Raw genomic sequence first — 23385 nt, 5'->3', positions numbered from 1 at the left:
GTGAGGTCTCTGTACTTGAACCTCAGTTTTTCTGTAAACCTAAAACTACTCCAAAAAAATAAGGTCTAGTAATTTAAACATATATAGAAAATATAGAAAAATGTAAATATCCCACAAATAAATGTTAATATTCCCTGACAGCAAATACAAAAACAAAAAAATTGAGTATAAAAGGTAAAAACATAGAAAGAGCAGAGAAGGAAGTCTCATACTAAGGAATTCACTTCCTAAAGCAACAAAAGGACCTCTCTGAACCTGTTTAACACATTAACTACCAAGTGAACTGTATTTAACTCACGCTAGTTTTCAGCCTGGGGCCTCATGAAGCATATGTAACTCACATATCTCTTTACCTTGGGAGCCTGAAAAACTATTTTTAAAATTGCATGTAAGTCATGCACAGAAAACAATAAAAAATAACAAATTTTTCATTAAGTTAAGGACTATTTTGTTTTCAAAGTTTTTATTATATTTTAATAATAAAACACCATGGCCCCAAAGGAAAAATTTTTTTTCTAGTGCGGCAATGTGTTAAATATACAAGTATATAGTTATCAATATGCTAATTGTTTCACATGTACTAATCATACAGACTGAATGTAATGAAGTTCCTTAAAAATAAGATTGCTTCATTAGTTTTTTTAACTTAAAAAATAACAATTTATTTTTAATTAGAAATGGCAAAATTATAAAGAGGAAAGGGAGGAGGCATGGCAGGTATCATCCTATGTTGAGAATTCATTTAAGCGACAAAAAGACTTCACCTAGCTACATGAGTGGCCATTATAACTATAAAGCAAGCTCTATGAAAAGCTGACAGGCTGGACACTGTGGCTCACACCAGTAATCCCGTCTCTTTGGGATGTGAGAACGGGCAGGAGGATCGCCTGAGGCCAGGACTTCTGGACCACCCTAGACAACATAGCAACAGTCTTTCTACAAAAAAAAAAAAAAAAAAATAGCCAGGTGTGGTGGCCCCCATATAGGCCTAGCTACTCCAGGAGGCTGAGGTGGGAGGATCGCTTGAACCCAGGAGTTCAAGGCTGCAGAGAGTTATGATTGTGCCACTGCACTCTAGCCTGGGCAACAAAGCAAGACTCTGCCTGAGAGTCTCTTCCTAAAGTCATCCTGTAAGTCAATTTGATGATATATTTTCACTCTATAGATAAGGAAACAAAGGAAGAAACTGCCAAAAATGACCAGCCCAAAGAGGCATCCAAATCTCCTAATATTAATAGTATACTATTTAAACCAGTATATTGGCCAGGCACGGTGGCTCACGCCTGTAATCCTAGCACCCTGAGAGGGTGATCGTTTGAGTTCAGGAGTTCGAGACCAGCCTGAGCAAGAGCGAGACCCAATCTCTACTAAAAAAATAGAAAGAAATTAGCTGGACAACTAAAAATATATAGAAAAAATTAGCCGGGCATGGAGGCGCATGCCTATAGTCCCAGCTACTCGGGAGGCTGAGGCAGGAGGATTGCCTGAGCCCAGGAGTTTGAGGTTGCTGTGAGCTAGGCTGACGCCATGGCACTCTAACCCAGGCAACAGAGTGAGACTCTGTCTCAAAAAAAAAAAAAAACAGTATATTAATGGGAGATTCTTAAAAGGCCTTAAACTCGAGCCTTTTTTTAATCTAACAAGTCACTACCAGTGTGTTATTTTATGTGCTACAGTCCCGCCTTAACAATTTCAAAAACTTAAGATAGCACAGTTTAAGGAAAGTTTTCCTAATAGTAAAGAGCAGTCCTTCTGGAAGCTCCTAAAATTAAAGGGAAGAGGGGAACAAGTTTTTTGTTTTATTTTTGTCTGCCTAACCACAAATGATTCAGTTAATGTCAGAATGTCAGTATCTCTGTAACCTGTTGTGTATATCATCAAGAAAAAAAAAAGCAAACCACAAAACCACCTAAAATGCATATTTGTGAGGACTAACAACTTATGGAACAGAGATTTGCTGACCACATAAAGGATATAGCAACCAGTCTGTATTTTGGTCTTGACACTAAATTCAAAATACAAAACTTGAGGCAGGAAAGAAGTGAGTTTCAAGAACAATATGAAAACCACAGAACACAAATAATGAATGGAACTTGTAATCGTATTTTCATACTTCCAGATTTTTGCACACATAGAAAAGAGTATTTTAAGGCAACTTTAACCTTTCCCCTTCAGCCTGATTTTCTAAAGGAAGATCAAAGAAAAGCAGTTTGAACTCACACGTTCCTTCAGTTATGCAACACTGATTTAGACATTACACTTCAAAACCCCAGCCATTACTTCAGCACCCACCAATCCAAATATCATTCCAGTCCTTTGAAGCTGCCTAATGGTATCTTCCATTTGCAACTAACACTTCTGTAGTCAAAAGAGCTTTCTCAGGGTAGATGTTAATGTAAAACCACTCAGACTACACTGACACACATGCCTGGAGGCAGACTGGAAGGTGTTCAGAAGTCAATGTAACACCATTATAGAGAGTGTCAGCCTAGGAGCTGTCATAAACACTTCAAAATCACTCTGACATACAAACTAGATTCCTTTCAATTCATTATTTTATTACATGCTGAATAGGTGCCCAATTGAAAACTGAAGAGAGAAAACAGTGCAACAGATAAGCCAATTTTGGCTTATAACCTCTTTCCACTTTAAAAAAACTGAGCTTGTTATATTTTATTGGTTCCGTAAGCCTATCTTGATAGAATCCATTGATAGAAGTAGGCAGATTTGCAATACTATACCTAATCAAGGAGAAACTGATTATATTAAACAGAAGCCTAAAATTACTTTCTGTAAAATAGGTATTGTAATAATTTGTAAGACGGATGACTTTTAAAAATGAATGACAACACCAATGGCAGCAGTAAGTTAAACAACTATAACTCTCAGATATTACATATGGAAATGTATGATGCTATAACATCTTTGGAAAACCCTTAGGCAATTTCTAATAAAGCTGAATATATGCCATCTACCCTTTGATCCAGCAATTTCACTCCTAGGTACATATTTTTTTAAGTCCGTATATCTATAAGAATGTTCACAGAAGCTTTATTCACAATAGTCAAAAGCCAGAAACAGGTGGGGCGCGGTGGCTCACGCCTGTGATCCTAGCACTCTGGGAGACCGAGGCAGGAGGATTGCTTGAGTTCAGGAGTTCGAGACCAGCCTTAGCAAGAGCGAGACCCCGACTCTACTGAAAAATAGAAAGAAACTAGCTGGAACTAAAAATATATAGAAAAAATTAGCTGGGCATGGTGGCTCTGTCACAAAAAAAAAAAAAGCCAGAAACACAAAGTCCATCCAAAAGAAAATAACTGGCCAAGAGGATTGCTTGAGGCCAGGAGTTTGAGACCAGCCTGAGCAAGAGCAAAATGCCATCTCTAAAAAAAAAAAAAAAAACACAGAAAAATTATGTGAAGAAAGCATTGCTATCAAAAGAAAGAAAGAAAAAAAAATTAGCCAGGCATGGTGGTGCACGCCTGTAGTCCACCTACTTAGGAGGCTGAGACAGGAGGATCGCTTGAGCCCAGGAGCTTGAAGGTTGCAGTAAGCTATGATGATGCCACTGCAACCTAGTCTGGGCAACAGATCAAGACCCTGTCTCAAAAAAGGCAAAGAGAAAGGGAAAGGGAAGAAGAAAGGGAAAGGGGAAAAAGGGGAAAGGGGGAAGAGGGGAGGGGAAGGGAAGGAAAGAAAGGAAGAAAATAACTAAACAAAGTATGGTATATTTAAACAGTGAAACAAAATACAATAATAAAGACAAACTACTGCAACACACAACCACACAGACAAATCTGAAAAATACATTAAGCAAAAGAAAACAAATAAAAAGTGCACATACTGTGTGCCTCTGTCTAAATGAAGTTCAGTGCATGCAAAACTAATATGTGGCCAAAATATTGATAATCTTAACCTGAAAAGAGGAAGAATACTGCCTAGGAACTTTATGAGTAAGAAAAATATTCCACGTTTTCTTACCAATGGTGGTTTCATTTATTTGTGTGCATATAAACAACTACATGCATACACACATAAACACACACATATATGCATACACACAAGTAAAAAAGTCATCAACCAGACTTAAGATTTGTGCATTTGGTATAATATTTATTTTTAAAAAGATTATTTATCATTAACTGTGGTATTGCATACAGCAGAATATTATTCAGCATCACAAAGAAATAAGCTATCAAGCCACAAAAAGACATGAGGGAACCTTAAATGTATATCACTAGGTGGAAAAACTCAATCTGGAATAGTTACCTACTGTGTGATTCCAACATTTTGGAAAAGGCAAAACAATGGACATGGTAAAAAAAGACCAGTGGTGGTGGCCAGCGTTTAGGGGGGAGTGATGAATAGCTAGAAAATAGAGGATTTTTAGGGCAATAAGACTATTCTGTATGATATAACAATGGTGGATATATGTCATTATACTATTTATCAAAAGTATAATACCAAAGTATAATACCAAAAATGAATCCTAATGTAAACTTGGACTTTAGCAGACAATAATATATCAATATAAGTTCAAATTGATTATAACAATTTTACCGCTCTGGTGCAGGATGTTGATAATAGGGGAGGTTGTGTGTATTGTGGGGCAGGAGGTACATGGGAACGTCCTATACTTTCTACTCAATTTTGCTGTGAACCTAAAACTGATCTAAGAAATAAAACCTATTTTTAAAAAGGAATCTATTAAAGAACACGACCTAGCTAAATACGAGCCTTAATTTTTCAACTGTAAAGAAAGACTAACTAGTAAAATTGAAAGGATAATAAATAATATATGCAATGTACCTAAAATAATGTGTGGTGCATTCTGAATATTCAAACTATATTATTATTTACATTAATTCTATGCAATTTTAGTAGGCAGCTCAAGTGTTAAAATTCCCCCAGGAATCCCGTCACTCCTCGGCATTCTAGAGCACTTTATTCATACCTATCACCTAACACTGATCACACAGACCAGGCTTTCTCAACCTCACCACTACCGATGTTTGAGACTGGACAATTTTTTGTGCTGGGAAGCTGTCCTATAAATTATAGGATGTTTAGCAGCATCTCTGGCTTCTACCCATTAGATGCCAGGAGCAACTCCCAATCAGGACAGTAAAAAAATGGTCAAATAGCCCTTTGGAGAACAAAGTCATTCCTAATTGGGAACCACTAACACAGACTACAAGTATTAGGGAGATCTTCTCCAAGTAGAATATGATCTCCAAGAGGCGGTCTCAGATCTTAGTTTACATTTGTGTCTCCTAATACTTAACATAGACCCTAACATTTCAGTGTGGCTGAATGGAAAAATTATGGTGCTATTAATTAATAAAAATATAGATGTTAGGAGAAAGGGCTACAGCGCCAATAAAATGGATTGAGAGCTAAGAGCAAGAAATTATGAAGTTTATCTTTAGTCTCAAATTGAGTTTCTAGGTGAAAATAGAGCAAAAGGTCAAAACCTTGAATTAAAAATAATATACACTATCTCAAAAAAAAGAAAAAAAAAAAAGACTGTCAATACCAAGTGTTGATGAGAATGTAGAGCAAATGGAATTTTCATACAATGCTGGTGGGAGAACAAAGTTGGTAAAACCACTTTGGAAAACTTTAGCAGTGCTTACTAAAGTTAAACATATACCTAATACCTACCCTATGACACAGTAAATCTACTCTAGGTCAACACTCGTGAGAAATGAGTGCCCATGTCCACCGAAAAACAGAGCAGCTTTTTGGTTTTTTTGCTTTTTAAGAGACTGGATCTCACTTTGTTGCCCAGGCGGTGTAGTACAGTGGCATTATCACAGCTCACTGCAACCTCAAACTCCTAGGCTCAAGTGATTCTCCTGCCTCAGCCTCCCAAAGTGCTGCGACTACAGGCACACACCACCACACCCGGCTGTGATTATTTTTATGTAGTTCAAGAATAGAAAAAATTAATCTATGGTGATAAGTCAGAATAGTGGTTGTTTGAGGATAGGAGGAGGATAATACTGACAGGGAAATGGCATAAGGGATTCTTTTGAGGTGCTGGACATGTTCTATATCCTAACCTAAGTGGTAGTTAGAAGGTTATGTACATATGTAAATTCAAACTGTACACTTAAGATTTATACATTTTACTATATGTATATTCAATAAAAATTACAACAAAAAATTGCCTTCCACAGACTCATAAGTAAGCATGTCCAAAAATATATTCTGTTCTAGAGTAGAAAAACATCAAGAAGATCACAAATAACAAAGATACCAATCTATTATAATAAATTTCAAACTCATGTAACGTCTACTGCCTATGTGAAATCAATAAAAGTCATGCCACTATTAGAACACAAGGAAAAATAAATTTCAGATGCAAGACTTTCTCAATTGACACCTTAAGAAACATACTACAGGAAAAAATATTTTCCAGAAATAAATTCCAGAAGTTATAACAGTATCACTCTTCATTCCTGCTTATTCACTCCATGAAACCCAATGTCCTTCCACTGCCGATAACAAAAGTGTCATCCGTTATTTTTCTTTTCAGTAAGAGAATGGACCAAACAAAATAAGGTGCTATTCTCAAAAAAGGCAATTTTTTGACCAGACTCCATATTCAAATTTTCTCTGCTTGCCAGTATTCCCAAATCGCTAACTTTATATTACTCCCAAATGAAACTCATAAAAATTGTTTCCTGGCTAACAAACTTAACATGACAAGGTCTATTGGCACCCAAGTTCTAATAAATAATAGACTAATTGGTATTTACCTCAAGTATGCCCTTGCATGTCTGCTCTAAAATTTTTAGTGTGTGAAAGCTACACAAAAAAGCTTTAGGGCAAATATTTCCTTTCAAGGAACAGCTACAATTTTCTTAGCTCAATGTAGTAGTGACACCTAGTGTCGTATCTTTGAAGTACCATATAGACAAAGCTCCTAGAAAACACTACAGGTGTTAACTTTTTAAGCTAAAACACAGTCATCTTTCTCTATCCACCAGGGGATTGGTTCCAGAGCTCCCCACCCCACCATGGATACGAAATCCCCAATGCTCAAGTCCCTTATATAAAATGGCATAGTACTTGCATATAATCAATGCACACCCTCCTATATACTTTAAATCATCTCTAAGTTACTTATAATACTGAATACAATGTAATTGCTATGTAAATAATTGTTTTACTGTATTTTTATTTGCATTTTTATAATATTTTCGATTCACAATTGGTTGAATTCACAGATGCAGAACCCACAGATACCAAGAGTCAATGGTATGCTGTCTCATACAACTGCCATCTTCTAGGTGCTGTAATAAATATATTTCCAATTTTTAAAAAAAGATTAACATTTCAAGAAAAGATGAGAGAACTTAGAAACTACTTAACAGCAAAAAGTATGGGAAAATATCAGAAAACTCTTACTTTTGAAACTTTAAATGAGAACACTTTATGACTTAGAATATATTAATACTATACAATGCAATTCTTAGTTTACATAATTTTTAACATAATGTAAGTATAAGTTTCATATTCAAACTCTATTTCTTCTAAAATGCTGCTATCTTACATACTAGGTAGCACCAGTCCCCAGATCAAAACCTTGGAAACATCTTTGACTTTTTCTTCTCTTCTAAATGTCTTATCACTTACCAAGGTTTTTTGGTAATCCTCTTACAACAAACTTAGCTCAGGTTCTCAACATCTAACATTTAAACAATGTTGAAACTGACTCCTAACTGGCCTCATAATCTTTTATTTGATCTTTACCTTCTATGCATCCCACTGCCAACTCCTCCTCTAACTGGATGCCCTATTGATTGTGCTTTTCAAACCACTTGTCATAAAGGACAAATTACTTTTTTAAATTTCCAATCTGGGCCAGGCACAGTGGCTCATGCCTGTAATCCTAGCACTCTGGGAAGCCGGGGAGGGAGGATAGCTTGAGCTCAGGAGTTTGAGACCAGCCAGAGCAAAAGGGAGACTCGCTCTCTACCAAAAACAGAAAAAATTAGCCAGGTGTGGTGGTACGCTCCTGTAGTTCCAGCTACTCAGGAGGCCGAGGCAGGAGGATCACTTGAGCCCAGGAGTTTGAGGTTGCTGTGAGGTAGGCTGACGCCACGGAACTTGAGCCCAGGTGACACAGTGAGACTCTGTCTCAAAAAAATAAAATAAAATTTTAAACAGTAAAAAAGATAAATTTCCAATCTGGGCCGGGCACATTGGCTCACTTCTGTAATCCCAGCACTTTAGGAGGCCGAGGCAGGAAGATCGCTTGAGGCCAGGAGTTTGAGACCAGCCTGGGCAACATAGCAAGACCCTCCATCTCTAAACAAATAAGAAAATTAACTGGGTGTGTTGGTGCAGATCTGTAGTCCCAGCTACTCGGGAGGCAGAGGCCAAAGGATCTCTGGAGCCCAGGAGGTCACAGAGGCTGAAATGAGCTATGATCATGCCACTGTATTACAGCCTGGGTGACAACACAGCAAGACTCTGTCTCTTTAAAAAAAAAAAAAAAATCCAAACAGATACTATTGTAAACAACGAACACACATTTGAATGATGTGCACTGGCAAATAACTACAGGTTTCTAAAAGCTTACTCTCATTTTCTGTACTTAACCTTGTTACAGCCAGTAACAGTTCACTATCACCAGTTCATGGACCAGTACCAGTCCATGGTCCACACGTTTAAAACCAAACACGGTATCTTTCCACCAAATCTGCTCCTCACATACTTTTCTTATTTTCATTTTTTATTTTTTGAGACAGGGTCTCGCTCTGTCACCCAGGCTGGAGTGCATTGGTGGCATCATAGCTACAACCTCAAACTCCTGGCCTCAAGCAGTCCTCCCACCTCAGCCTCCCAAAGTGCTAGGAGTAAGGCATAAGCCACCACAGCTGGCCTATATTTGTTTATTATCTATCTTTCCCATCCTCCCACCCACCTACCTAGAATGGAAATTCCACAAGGAGAATGACTTTGTTTTGTTCAGTGTGGTCCCAGCACCTTCAACACAGTATGGCATGTATTATAACAAGGAATCAATAAATCTTTGCTGAGTGAGTGAATTAATAAATGAATGGGATAAGTATAAATGACATGGCTTTATAAGAATGTAATTTGGCAAATCTATCAAGAGCCTTACTTTTACCGATCTCTCTAAATTACATGACCATAAATATATTTCTCTCGATGTTTTTTAAACAGAAAAAAATTTAAGCAATCAAAATCAATTTCTAACCACAGAGAAAAGAAAACTTCCACCGCAGAACCTCTGACTGGTGTTTGTTGTTCCAACCTTACGCTGACTAAATCTTACTCTGAAGCTTATATGCCACTTCCTTATCATGACATCAGGATGCTTTTCTTCACATTACAACTTAAGTTGTATGTTAACTTATTTGTATTTAAATATCTCTCTCTCTCTCTCTCTCCTACCAGCTCCAGAATAGCAAAGACCACATATACTGTGCTCACCACTGTATATCCCAGACCTGTATTGAATAATTGAAGACCGTTTTTGGGGGGAGGAGGAGATCTTCCGGTGAGGACCAGAAAACCTGCTAGACAAATTCTAAAAGAGCTATAACACCTGAATAACACTTAAATCTTCACAGTTCATGTCACCAAGTGAATCAATGTCTAAGACTGGGAGAAAAAAAAAATCAAGAAGTACGGTATTTTAAAATAAGCGAAATACTAAAATAACAATAGCTGATAGAATTGAACAAATTAGGAAAGGAGGCATGTGGAACTGCTTTTTTCATACAAATCTGTTTGGTGTTTAAAATATATACACATATAACTTTAATTTTTTTTAATTAAGAATTTTTAATAGGTTTAGGGAGTACAAGTTGAATTCCGTTACATGGATATATTGTATAGTGGTAGAGTCTGGGCTTTTGTTGTACCCATCACCTGAGTAATGTACATTGTACCCCACAGGTAATTTTTCATTGCTCATTCCTTCCCACCCTTCCCTCTTTCGAGTCTCCAATACCCATTACACCACTCTTTGTACCCTATATAGCCATAGTTTGGCTCTTGCTTAGAAGCAAAAATATGCAGCATTTATTTTTCTGTTCCTGGGTCACCTCACTTAGGATAATGGCCTCGAATTCCACCCAAATTGCTGCAAAAGTCATTTTTCATTGTTTTTTATCACTGAGTATCCACTCCAAGGTGTATGCATACCACATTTTTTTTAATTCACTCATCAGTTGATGGACACTTAGGTTGATTCCATACCTTTGCGATTGTAAATTGTGTTGCAATAAACATATGAGTACAGGTATCTTTTTGATATAATGATTTCTTTTCCTCTGGGCAGTCACCCAGTAGTGGGATTGCAGGATTGAATGGTAGATCTACTTTCGGTTCTTTGAGAAATGTAGGGTTCATGCTGATCCCCACAGAAATTGTACTAACTTACATTTCCACCAGCAGCGTATAAGTGTTACCTTTTCACTGTATCTGCTCCAACATCTATTATTTTTTGACTTTTTAATAATGGCCACTGTAATTAGAGTAAAATGCTATCTCACTGTGGTTTGGTTTTTTGTTTGTTTGTTGTGGGGTTTTTTTGCGACTGAGTCTCGCTCTGTAACCCAGCTAGAGTGCATTGGTGTCATCATAGCTACAACCTCAAACTGCTGGGATCAAGCAATCCCGCTCTCAGCCTCTCAAGTAGCTGGGACTATGGGCATGTGCCACCATGCCCAGGTAATATTTCTATTTTCTGTAAAGATGGAGTCTAGCCTCTTGCTCATGCTGGTTTTGAACTCCTTGGCCTCAAGCAATCTTCCAGCCTCAGCCTCCCAAAGTGCTATGATTACAGGCATGAGCCACTGCCCGGCTTCATTGTGGTTTTAATTTGCATTTCTCTGATAATTAGTGAGGTTGAGTATTTTTTCATGTTTGTTGGCCATTTGTATATCTTCTTTTGAAAAATGCCTGTTCCTGTCATTTGCCCACTTTTTAAGGAGGTTGTATGTTTTTTTCTTGCTGAGATGTTTGAATTCGTTGAAAATTGTGGGTATTCCCTTTGTCAGACACACGGTTTGTGAATATAAAATTAAGAATTTTAGGCCCAGCGCGGTGGCTCATATCTGTAATCCTAGCACTCTGGAAGGCCAGGACAGGAGGATCACTTGAGCCCAGGAGTCTGAGGTTGCTGTGAGATAGGCTAACGCCATGGCACTCTACTCAGGGCAACAGACTGAGACTCTGCCTCAAAAAAAAGAAATTAAAAAAAAAAAAAGAATTTTAAGCAAGAGAGCCTATATTTACCTTACGAAAAATAAGAAGCAATAACATTGTTAGGCATGGGTGGAAAAATGGCCTATTCATCTAGAATACTGACCATCTACTGTTACATCAGATGTGTTTAAAGAAGGGGCCTAACAGCTTAGGAAAGCTAAGAAAGCTGATGTTTTCCTACAGCCATCTTAAATACAAAGTGGTAAACATTGGGCAATAGAGAATCTACTTCTGCACATTTCTGCTTTTGAGTTGACTCTAATTAACTATATTCCTAGACATCATCTAAGCGCTGTTCATATTTGAGCACTTCATACACAATTTTTACAACGTTTAACCAGAATATGCTAATTTTCCTAATCTGAGAGTCAGGTAGGGCAGTCATATAAAAGCATCACAAGGGAGCCCTGTGCACATACTAGAAGTAAAAACTGAGCCAAGGTTTGGACAAGGGTTGACTTTCTGCCCATCCACGCTTACTCAAAAGCAAATACTGTATCTGTAGGGGATTGGTTCCAGCACCACCACCACCCACCCACCTCAACACCTCACACCCTCTAACCCCTCCACGATGTGGATACCATAATACATGATGCTCAAATCCTTTGCATTTGCATACAATCTATGCACATCCTCCTTCATACTTTAAATCATCTCTAGATTACTTATAATACCTAGTACAACGTAAATGCTATGTAAACAGTTGCTATACTGTATTGTTTAGGGAATAACGACGAGAAGAAAAAAGTCCGTACGTGCTCAATACAGACAAAACGAACCTTCCTCCCCCAACCTCCGCCAAATATTGTCAATCCCCGGTTGGTTGAATCTGCAGATGCAGAAGCCACACATATGGAGGGCCGACAGTATGACTTAAGTCTGCAAAGATCCATAAGAGCCATATTTTTCCTAGGTTGGCTAACATATGCTCCCCACTGTCTTGCATATGCATATTGAATTAATGACTAGTGATAAGTTTCAGAAGGGTTTAGATAAAGTAATGGCTAACAGTCATAGTAGTCTGTGAAAGATAATTGAGTATTTGAAGGTATATCCTACTGTTTTACAAATGAAAATGCTGGGGCTCAGGAAACAAAATCCAAAAGTATGGCATTTTGGCATGCTGAGCATTTTGAACTAAAGGAAATCAAAAGGTCTTAGAACCTGCTTCAGAAGATCCTCTAAAAGGAACAAATTCACCTTCCACCCTCTCCCCAAAATCTCAATAATCAGGAAAGAGTAAATGTATTTGGAAGGAAGGAAGGCTGAGGAATTACACCACACCCAGACAGACTTTGTCACAGGCTACTATCTCAAGTCCCATTTCCGAACAGAATCATTTACATACCATTGTCTGGTCTTTGGGTCCATAAAACTCTCCTAAAAATAGCCCTCTAAATTGACTACCTGCCCCTATCTATCTATCTCTCCCCTATGAAGGGGGTGCTTCAGCCATCTGGCCTTTCCTTGAGTCTTATATTTTGTGTGGTTCTCATGCCCATTCGTATGTTTTTTTCTCCTGTTACTCTATTGTCAGTTTATTTCACAGAGAGAAGGGGAAATTCCCTTCACTCCTACAAAAACTAAAACTGAACTATCAAACTATTTATATGGCATATATTCTTCTATAAAATTTGGGAAGTGATGAAGTATAGCTCTTAGGTCATGGACTTTGAATTTGAATTCGGACTTAATTGGTTTTGAATTCTAGCTCCACCTCCTACAAGCATTCTAGCTTGTAGAATTCTAGCTCCACCTCCTACCACCTGTAAAATAAATAAAGTAACTTCTACATTAGATGGGATAATGTTAATATAAACCTCTGACTATATTGAGAGCTCAATCAATAGAACATAGCTTGTTTTCCCACAGTGCCTCCAATTCTTGAAACAGTACTCATAGGGATACTACAATAGTATACAACTAAATCAAAGAAAATTCTAGCCAAAAAAATGTATTTAAGCCTCTCAAAATACAATCTGGGCATAAGGAGGAATAAAGACCTTTAAATTATTCAGAGATACACACAACTTTTAAACTATTAAATGTAGTAACCTCTAATTATACCAAAACAGTAGGCAGTTAAACAACCTGAGTACCACCAAAGGAATGTGCTCAATCCAGTCAACATCCCTAATTCCAAAGACTCAACCTTGTTGTTAAAGATACAGCTTCCTCTTTGCCTTCAATTGTCAACAAACAATATAATGAAGCAAAATATAGTCTCTCAATAAGAAAAAGTTACATTTACAAAATTCTTTTCTCTGATCACAACCTAGAAATATTTCTCTCGGTAGGAAAAAAACACTGCCAAATTTTAAGTCCTTTCTCCATGCCTTTGGGAGGATACTGAAATTACAAAAAACACCGCAGGGCACTGAAAAATATCAACTACACATCTCAAAATTCAAAGGAGAAAGAATATTTCTAATTTCATGACATACCAGCAAGATTCTTCTGCCTCTGGAAAACAAAGCCAAGTTTTTAAAAATAAGAAAAATATTAATAAAACCCATATCCTAGATACCTAATAATATAATTAAATGATTAGAATGGAAAACCAAAGTTCATCATAAGGGACTTATCAAAGATTAAATAATTTTTATCTTAAAATGATAAAGAATTACAAAGTTAATGTGTTTGTTCCTCAGTAACTCTTATGCTATTAAGGCCAAATTCTGTACTTGAGACATCCTGACTTCCATTAAATGTGAGGTAATACATGTTTTCTAATAAATCTTTTAAGAAGCAACAATATTACCCAAAAGAACAAAAAGAGAAAAAAAGAAAAAAATTCTGGCTGGAATACAAACATATACATTCATGGAGCTTCAATTAAGTTTGGTAAATGCATTTATTAAAGATACAAATTCAAATTCTGTTGGTCCAGAGCCTCCAACAACAAAAAAATCACATGATAGGAGCCCACCCATCTACTGGAGAGAGATGATACTTAGGTCATGCCAAACACTTGAATTGAAGTGAAACAAGCCAAAATACAGTCCTTAGGACACCGCGCTGAGCTGTGCTGCTCCCATGCCTCTTCCTCATTTAGGACATTTTATTTTTGGTCACCCCAAGGAGGCATATGCAGGAGGCAAAACAGGACCAACAGACCAATATTATTCAATGAAAAACACTTATTAAAATTACAAATGCACTTAGCCTTAACTCAGTATTTCCACTGAAAGGGAGTTATCCTATAGATACACAGACATGAAATAACTTTTGTTCAACTTCATCACATCATTGTTTCTAATATCAAAAAAAATGGACAGTTAAAGTTTTTTCATCAACTAGGAACAGTTAATTAGGGAAAATTCAAATAATACAATTATTCTGCAGCTATAAAAAAAGTCAATGAAGGCTGGTCTCAGTGGCTCATGCCTGTAATCCTAGCACTCTGGGAAGCCAAGACAGGAGGATAGCTTGAGCTCAGGAATTCAAGATCAGCCTGAGCAAGAGCAAGACCCCACCTCACTAAAAATAGAAAAAATTAGCTGGGCATGGTGGCATGTGCCTGTAGTCCCAGCTACCCGGGAGGCTGAGGCAGGAGGATCACGTGAGCCGAGGAGTTTGAGGTTGCTTTGAGCCAGGCTGATGCCACAGCACTCTAGCCCAGGCAACAGAGTGAGCCTCCAAAAACAACAAAAAAAAAAGTCAATGAAGAAGCTTTCTGAATACTGACATTATGAAGTAAAAAACAGCAAGGTTCAGACTAAGAGAAGAAGTATATCTACACATGTTTTTATTTGTATAAAATATAGCTGTAAGAATACATAAGAAACTAGAATTCCTGGTTGCCTCAAGGTAGAGGGTATGAGGGACAAGGGTGGCAGGGAGTTTTTGTTTTTTGTTTTTAAGAGATGGTGTCTCACTATGTGTTTCCCAGGCTGGTCTCAAACTCCTGAGCCCAAGTGATACTCTGACCTCAGCCTCCTAAGTAGCTGGGGCTATAGGTACGAGACACCACACCCAGCCTCAGGAGGGAGAGTTTTTTTACCCTTTTTTGTACCTCTTGAATTTTGTACCATGTTAATGTCTTAACTATTGATATATTGTCAATGGTTGCTAGTTTTTTAAAAAAAAAACCTTTCACAAGCCTCAGTTTACTCTTCTGTTAAAATGGAAAAATAATACCTATTTAATAGAGTTACCATGAAGAAAAATGAGATCTTGCATATAAAGTGATTTGCACAATTTCTGACCCACTTTGCCAGTCATTTAGAGCATCTTTGATTCACCACTTGCCCCTCATTCCCAGCCTCATATGGTGTTGTACACATACTGTCTCTCAGCTGCTGCTTGTGAAATAAATAGATGAGACCTTAATAAAACTATGCAAGTATCTCTGGATTTCACATAAGCTAACATGTTGGGAAGTACTATGTTTTAGGGATTTAACCACCTTCATACTTACAGGGATGCTCCAGACCTGCATTCCATCACTGTACCCAATCATAATCAGCAAAGGCGGTTCATTCCCAGTGCTATGTATTTCATGAAATTCCAGATTTCTTGATGTATCTGCATTAGAATTAAGTAACAAAGAAGCCAATTTAAAAGAGACAATGTCAATCAAGAAACAACTATACTTCTTTAATGCCTGATTCAATCTTTATGGCTCTCCAGTGACTACTTTCCTTCTCTTCACAGCCGAAGTCTCAAAGGTATCTGTCCTATTTCCTTACATACCTGTCACTCCTTAACCCATTTCAACATAGCTTCCAGCCATACCACTTAAATAATATCAAACATTTAAAGAAAAAATTAATATTAGTTCTACACAAACTTGTCTAAAAAAGAGAAGAGAAGGGAACATGTACCACTTGTTCTGAGGCCACCAAAACCAGACTAAGATACTAGAAGAATAAATAATAAATCAATACCCTTCATGAATGGAGACATAAAAATCCTTTTAAGAGATTAGCAAACTGAATTCCACAATATATAGAAAGGCTAATCAATCACTAAGAAATGGGGTTTATCTAAGAAATGTAAGTCAAGGTTTAACATTGGAAAAATCAATCAATTATAATTTACCGCAGTGACAGAATAAAGGAGAGAAATCATATGATTACCTCATTAGATGCGAGAAAAAAAAAAAGCACTTGCTAAAATTCAAAAGCTATTTCATAATAAAAACTCTCAGCAAACCAGGAATTAAGGACATCTATGAAAATACTGTAGCTAACATCACACTTTATGGTACAAGACTGAATGCTTTCCCCCAAGAGGGGAGAAGGAGGCGAAGATGTCCAAACTTAAAACTTATATTCAGCATTGTACTAGAGGTCCTATATAGTGCAATTAGGAAAGAAAAATAAATAAAAGAATAAAGGCTGGAAAGGGAGAAGCACAGCTAATCCCTTAACAATGCAGGGATTAGAAGCACCAACCCCTGTGCAGTTGAAAATCCATATATTACTTTTGACTCCGGCAAAAACTTAACTACCAATAGCCTACTGTTGACATAAACAGTCAATTAACACATATTTTGTATGTTATATATATTATACACTGTATTCTTACAATAAAGTAGGCTAGAGAAAAGAAAATATTAAGAAAATCATGAGGGAGAGAAGATATATTATTTATTAAATGGAAGTGGATCATCATAAAGGTCTTCATTCTTAGCATCTTCACATTGAGTAGGCTAAGGAGGAGGAAGTGGAGGGGTTGTTCTTGCTGTCGCAGGGGTGGTAGAAGCAGAAGAGATGGAGGTAGAAGGGGAGGCAGGACAGGCAGGAACATTTGGTGTAACTTTAACAAAATACATTGTAATTTCTGCCTGACTTTTTTGCTTTTTCATTTCTCTAAAAATGTTTCTATACGGTACCAATCCTTCTTCCACCATTTGCTTTAGTTTCAGTGCCCATAGGAAGATCTACATTGTAAAAGAAGTCAAAAGCAGTCCTGAATAATCAGAACCCACCTGCCAGACTGACTAATGTCAATCTGTTTTCTGGTACTTCTTCTATGCCTTCTTCCTCATCATTTGGCACTAGTTCATAAGCACTGACCTCCATCAGGTTGTATTCTGTTAATTTTTGTGGTATGGTATTTATTAGCTCCTGAATTTCTCCAAGATCCGTATCTTGAAACACTTCACCTCCCACTTTTTTTTTTTTTGCCATATCCACAATCTCTTTCACGACTTCCTTGATTGGCTCTGTCATAAATTCTGTGAAGTCATGCACAACATCTGGACACAGTTTTCTCCTGCAAGAATTTATTGTTTTGGGGTTGATGACTTTCATTGGTTAATTCTACAATATTGATGGTATCTTCAATGGTGTAATCCTTCCAGACTTTTATGATGTTCTACCAGAGTTCTCTTCCGAAGCATTGACAATCCTTTCCATAGAGTACCGTTATATAATGAGCCTTAAAGTTCCTTATGACTCCCTGATCTAGAAGCTGAATTACAGATGTTGAGTTTGGACACCTTCAGTGTTGAACTCATGGGGTTCTCGGTGGCCAGAGCACTGTGCAATATTAAAAGAATTTAATACCTTACTGACAAGGTACTTTCTTACTTGAGGGACAAAGCATTTATGGAACCAATACATAAATAGGGTTATCATATCAGGGTTGCCTAGACCTTCTTGTTGTACAACCAAAAGATTGGCAGCTGGTATTTATCTTTTCCCTTCACAGATGGGGGGTTAGCAGCATTATAGATAAGGGTGGTCCTGATCATAAACCTGACTGCATTTGCACAAAGCAATTGCGGTAGCATATCCCTTCCTGCTTTGAATCCTGGTGCTCGCCTCTCTTCTTTACTAATAAATGTTCTTTGTAGCATTTTTTTTTCCTAGTATAGGGAGCTTTCATCTGCATTAAAACCCGTTCTCCTCAATGATTTTCTTAATGGCATCTGGAAACATGTCTGCTGCCTCTTGGTTGGTAGAAGATACTTCTCCTGTTATTTTGACATTTTTTAAGCCAAACCTTTTTCTAGAATTATCAAACCATCCTTTTCTGGCATTAAGTTCTCCAGGTTTAGATCCTTTATCTTTTTTTTGCTGTAAGTTGTCATATAATGACTTTGCTTTTTCTCGAATCATATTAGAATCTATAGGTATGCTTTTCTCATAGCAACCCTGCACTCACATAAAGGCTGCATTTTCAAAAAAAGTGCAAGGTTTTCATGCCTGCTGGTGTAGCTGCAGTGACAGCTTCAAGAATTTTTTTCTTTTTTAACAGTGGTCCTTATGCTGGATTCATTTATTTGAAAATAGCAGGCAACTGCAGCTACAGACCCCAATCTACAATACATATCAAGCAATTCAACTTTTTCTAATGTCATGACTTTTCTCTGTTTCTTGGGAGTACTTCCAGCATCACTAGTGGAGCTTTGTATGGGTCCCACGATGTTATTCAAGGTTCATGGGATGGCACTAAACACAATAAAAAATACTCAAGGACCTCAAGAGATCACTTTTTACTGTGATATGCAATCTACTGGAAAGACAAACTGCTCACACAGATATGAATAGCATCACACAACATTTTAAGTGTATACTTGCAACACGAGCTCACTGAAATAGCAACAGGAAGTGGATATGAAATTATTATAGTAGTGCAATATGTCCTACAGATAATTTTATGCAGCTCTAATTTAATACTGCATTTTTACATTTCTTTATATTTCTCTAGACTGCAAATGGTGCCACATACAATCTTTGTTTACATGCATGTTTTGATATTTTAACTGTTTATATTAGGTTTGTATATATTTTATAGCAGTGATAAAATAGACTAGTATCTACACATATTTTATGCATTCATGACACACCTAACTTTTTCTTAATTTTTTGGTATTTGTAGGCTGTGTGGTTCATCATGAGGTTTTCTAAAGTGGCACAAATCTCCAGAAGAGTTTCCAATATATTTATTCTAAAAAAATCCGTGTTTAGGGGGCTGGGGACAGTGGCTCATGCCTGTAACCCAAGCACATTGGGAGGACAAAGCAGGAGTATCGCTTGAGCTCAGGAATTGGAGACCAACCTGGGCAACATAGTGAGACCTTATCTCAACAAAAACTTAAAAAAAAAAATTAGCCAGGTATGGTGGTGCACACCTGTAGTCCCAGCTACTCAGGAGACTGAGGTGGGAAGATCACTTGAGCCTACGAATTTGAGGCTACAGTGAGATACAATTGCACTACTGCACTCCAGTCTGGGTGACAGAGCAAGACTGTCTTAAAAAATAAAATCCACATATAAAAGAACCCACACAGTTCAAATCCATGTTGTTCAAATATCAACAGTATTCTAGTTTTTAGGTGTTGGTTACATAGGCATTGGGTTTATAAAAAATGCATTCTATACTTTCATGTTATTTACCAAATTTTATACACTAAATACTTCAAAAAATTATAAATCAAAGCAATCACTATCCCTCTCCCTTTACTACACTTCATCACTGTCCTCTCTTTCTAGAAGCTAAAATTTTTTTTTTTTTTTTTTTTGAGACAGAATCTCACTTTGTTGCCCAGGCTAAAATGAATGCCGTGGCATCAGCCTAGCTCACAGCAACCTCAAACTCCTGGGCTCAAGTGATCCTCCAGCCTCAGCCTCCCGAGTAGCTGGGACTACAGGCATGCACCACCATGTCTGGTTAATTTATATATATTTTTTTAGTTGTCCAGCTAATTTCTTTCTATTTTTTCAGTAGAGACGGGGTCTCACTCTTGCTCAGGCTGGTCTTGAACTCCTGAGCTCAAACGATCCACCAGCCTTGGCCTCCCAGAGTGCTAGGATTACAGGCGTGAGCCACTGCGCCCAGTCTAGAAGCTAAATTTCTTAATTCAGCTATTTACAACTGTCATCTCTATTTTTCATCTCACATTCACCCCGAACCCATTTCATAATACCCCTAACACTCCTCCCGGGTGACTTCTGCTATGGCCACAAATATTCTCCAAATTGTTAAATCCAATAGATATTTCTCAAGTACATCTTATTAGATTACTCAGCAACAATAACCAATGATCACCATTTCTTCCTTAAAATACTTTCCCTTGGTTTTTCAGGGATAATCTCCTAATTTTTCCCTACTCTCTCTAGTCACTCCTTCACCATTTTCTCTGCTGGCTCATCCTTTTCTGCCTAGTCTGTAAATACTGGAGTTACTCAAAACTAATTTCTAAACTCTCTTTTCTTCTCACCTACCCTAGGTGATCTCATTCCATTGCTTCAATTTGTGCCAGTGACTTCCTCAATGTGGGGTTTGAATGTTTCAATTGTAGTATAAATTTCAAAGATCATGATTTCCTTTTTTTAATTCAGGATATTATGGGGGTACAAACATTTTGGTTACATATAATATGCATTTGCCTCGCCCAAGCCAGGGCTACACCATGTCCTTCCCCCAAGTACAGTGCGCTTGGCTTCCATTAGTTGTGGGTTTACCAGCTTCCCTACCTGACCAGCACCCAGTGAACGTTAGTACCATGCGAACACCTTAAGTGTTGATCAGTTAGTACCAATTTGATGGCGAGTACATGTGGTACATGTTTTTCCATCCTTGTGATACCTCACTTTGAAGGATGGGCTCAATCTCTATCCAGGATAATATAAGAGGTGCTAGTTCTCCATTGTTTTTTGTAGTTGAGTAGTATTCCATGGTACACATGATTTCCTTCCCAAACCTGATCTTCCTCCAGGGTTTCTTATTTTGGTGAACACCAACATTATCTGTCCCACTGGCAAAGCAACAACCACTTTCTTCCTCCTCTCTAACAGTAAATCTATCACTAGTCCCTGTGTCTTCCTAAACAGCTCTCTTTATTCCTCTTACACCACCACCACCCTGTCCCAGGTACAATATCTACTCCAAAAGCATACATGGCTTCTTGCATCCACTACTGCTCACCACACTCAACATTAGAGTCAATTGCTCTTTTTAAAACACAAATAATGATACATCTCCTCACTTCTATCCCCTGCATTAGTGCCTTCCCATTGCTCAAAGATAGAGATCAAGATCATTATATAGCTTATACATCAGTAATTTTTGAATGCTCATTTTCTTTTGATAGGAATTCATTGGCACAAAGTTAATAGCAGACAGTTCTATACCCAGCAAAATTCAAATTATAAATTTATTCACCTAGGGCATAACTATCTTTATACCCAACATTTAAACAGTTTTACAATTTTCTGTGTGCTTTTGTGTACATAACCAAATCGACACATTAATCCATTTTCATATGCAGAGGAGGGGTCAACTTCATTTCATCATTGACAAAAACAACTTAGGTATAATTTATTCATAGCAAATGAGAATTCTCAGGGCTCTGATACTCTCAATTCAGTCATCTTTCTACCACAAGTACCACCTTGATCAGTTTGTTACTTCTGGAAGGACTCAAATGCTACATACAAAACCCCTGAGATCATTATATGCATAAAATCTCTGTTCTCTTATTTTAGATTCTACTTAGTCACTTGCTTGGGGTAAGTAGTGGTACTGCAGACTTCATTTTTTTTTTTTTTTTTTTTTGAGACAGAGTCTCACTGTGTTGCCCAGGCTAGAGTGCCGTGGCGTCATCCTAGCTCACAGCAACCTCAAACTCCTGGGCTCAAGCGATCCTCCTGCCTCAGCCTCCCGAGTAGCTGGGACTACAGGCATGCGCCACCATGCCCGGCTAATTTTTTTTTTCTATATATTTTTAGTTGTCCAATTAATTTCTTTCTAATTTTAGTAGAGACGGGGTCTCGCTCTTGCTCAGGCTGGTCTCGAACTCCTGAGCTCAAACAATCCGCCCGCCTCAGCCTCTCAGAGAGCTAGGATTACAGGCGTGAGCCACCGCGCCAGCCCAGACTTCATTATTTTTTAATGAAAAACTTAACTTTGTAAAATTTTTATAGTTTTTCAAAATTATTATAAGTTTATTTTTATTCCTTGACTTTTCTTTAATTTTATATCCTCTGTCATGCATCAGTGTTTATTCTATCCATAACTGTTCTTTATCTTCCTTACTGGTTCCTTTTTTCTTATCTACCCCTAAATATGAACTTTACAGTCTTTCCTACAGAGACATCCAGCATCTTTGTGTGGTCGTAGCCAACTACAATGCCAACCCCTCATTTGATTCATCCATCCTTTGAAAATTTGTACAGTCTTAATTTATCTGTGACTCCTCCCCCATTACTGCACTCAGGACATTCTCTTTCTTTAGAAAGCTGTTTGAAACTGTAGAGGACAACATGAATATTGAGGTTTCTGTTCAGACCTCAAAAGTTGAGGTACAAAGTGAAATTGAATTTTTCCTCTGAAAACTACTTCTGTATTCCACATTCATATTAAGAGTGGCAACAAACTGTCAAAACACAGTCCAGAAACTGTGGAGTCATTTTTAGTACATGTTAATAAATAAATGAGGATAAAGGTAATTATACAGGGGTTTTCAAAAAACCAAAACAAAAAATTAGCATAAAGGTAGAAAAGAACATTTCAGCCAGAGGGCCCCCTGTGCAAAGATCCTGAGGCATGAAAAGTTCTATGCCTTTAATGACCTGAAAGGTGAGCAGGGTTGGAATGCAGCTGATAAGGAGAAATAGTTAGATGGAAAAAGAAATCTGAGTTTGAGGCACCTGTGGGACATCTAAGTGAAGACGTCTAAGAAACTACCGAAATGGGGACCCAAGCTTCTAGAGCAATAAAGGCCTGGAGCAGCTATTATCCTTGTGTATCTCACACATTTCATACTCTGTACCTCCCCCTTTTCTGGTAACTAATCTTATCCTCCATCAAACAGAGAGGCACATGACCAGCTTAGCCAATTCTAGTACTACATCCTTAGCCATAGCAACTATTCCAACAACGGGAATGTGACCAGACTGACGCCATCTAGATCTCCTAATGAATATTTTTCCTCTCTGGTCATATGGTATAATCATAAAGGTATGAACAGAGAGCTTTGAGCAACCACTGCTCCCATCTTGTTAAAGAAGTCAAAGAAGAGAAGCAAATATTCAGAGAGAAGTAGTGGTAAGTAGAGAAAGACTAAAAGTATTGAGCACCTATCCTTCCCAGATATATGAGTAGATTAAAAAGAAATTCCCCTATGGAAAACAGTATGATGGCTCCTCAAAAAATTAAGAATTACCATATGATCCA

General features: G+C 37.5%; 1 protein-coding gene across 1 annotated transcript in view; it reads right to left on the bottom strand.

The window, feature by feature from the left end:
* The window catches only part of LOC105813842 (breast carcinoma-amplified sequence 3-like), a 105162-nt gene that overhangs the window by 49457 nt on the left and 32320 nt on the right, over window positions 1-23385 (bottom strand). Inside the window, exon 5 of the mRNA XM_012648645.1 lies at window positions 15674-15780. Within this exon, the coding sequence (XP_012504099.1) occupies window positions 15674-15780 (107 nt within the window). The remainder of the gene's footprint in view (window positions 1-15673; window positions 15781-23385) is intronic.

The sequence above is a fragment of the Propithecus coquereli genome, unplaced genomic scaffold (assembly GCF_000956105.1).
Source record: "Propithecus coquereli isolate 6110/MARCELLA unplaced genomic scaffold, Pcoq_1.0 Scaffold291, whole genome shotgun sequence".
NCBI lineage: Eukaryota > Metazoa > Chordata > Mammalia > Primates > Indriidae > Propithecus > Propithecus coquereli.
The sequence above is the reverse complement of the archived record's forward strand: the minus strand, read 5'-3'. Positions and strand labels throughout refer to the sequence as shown.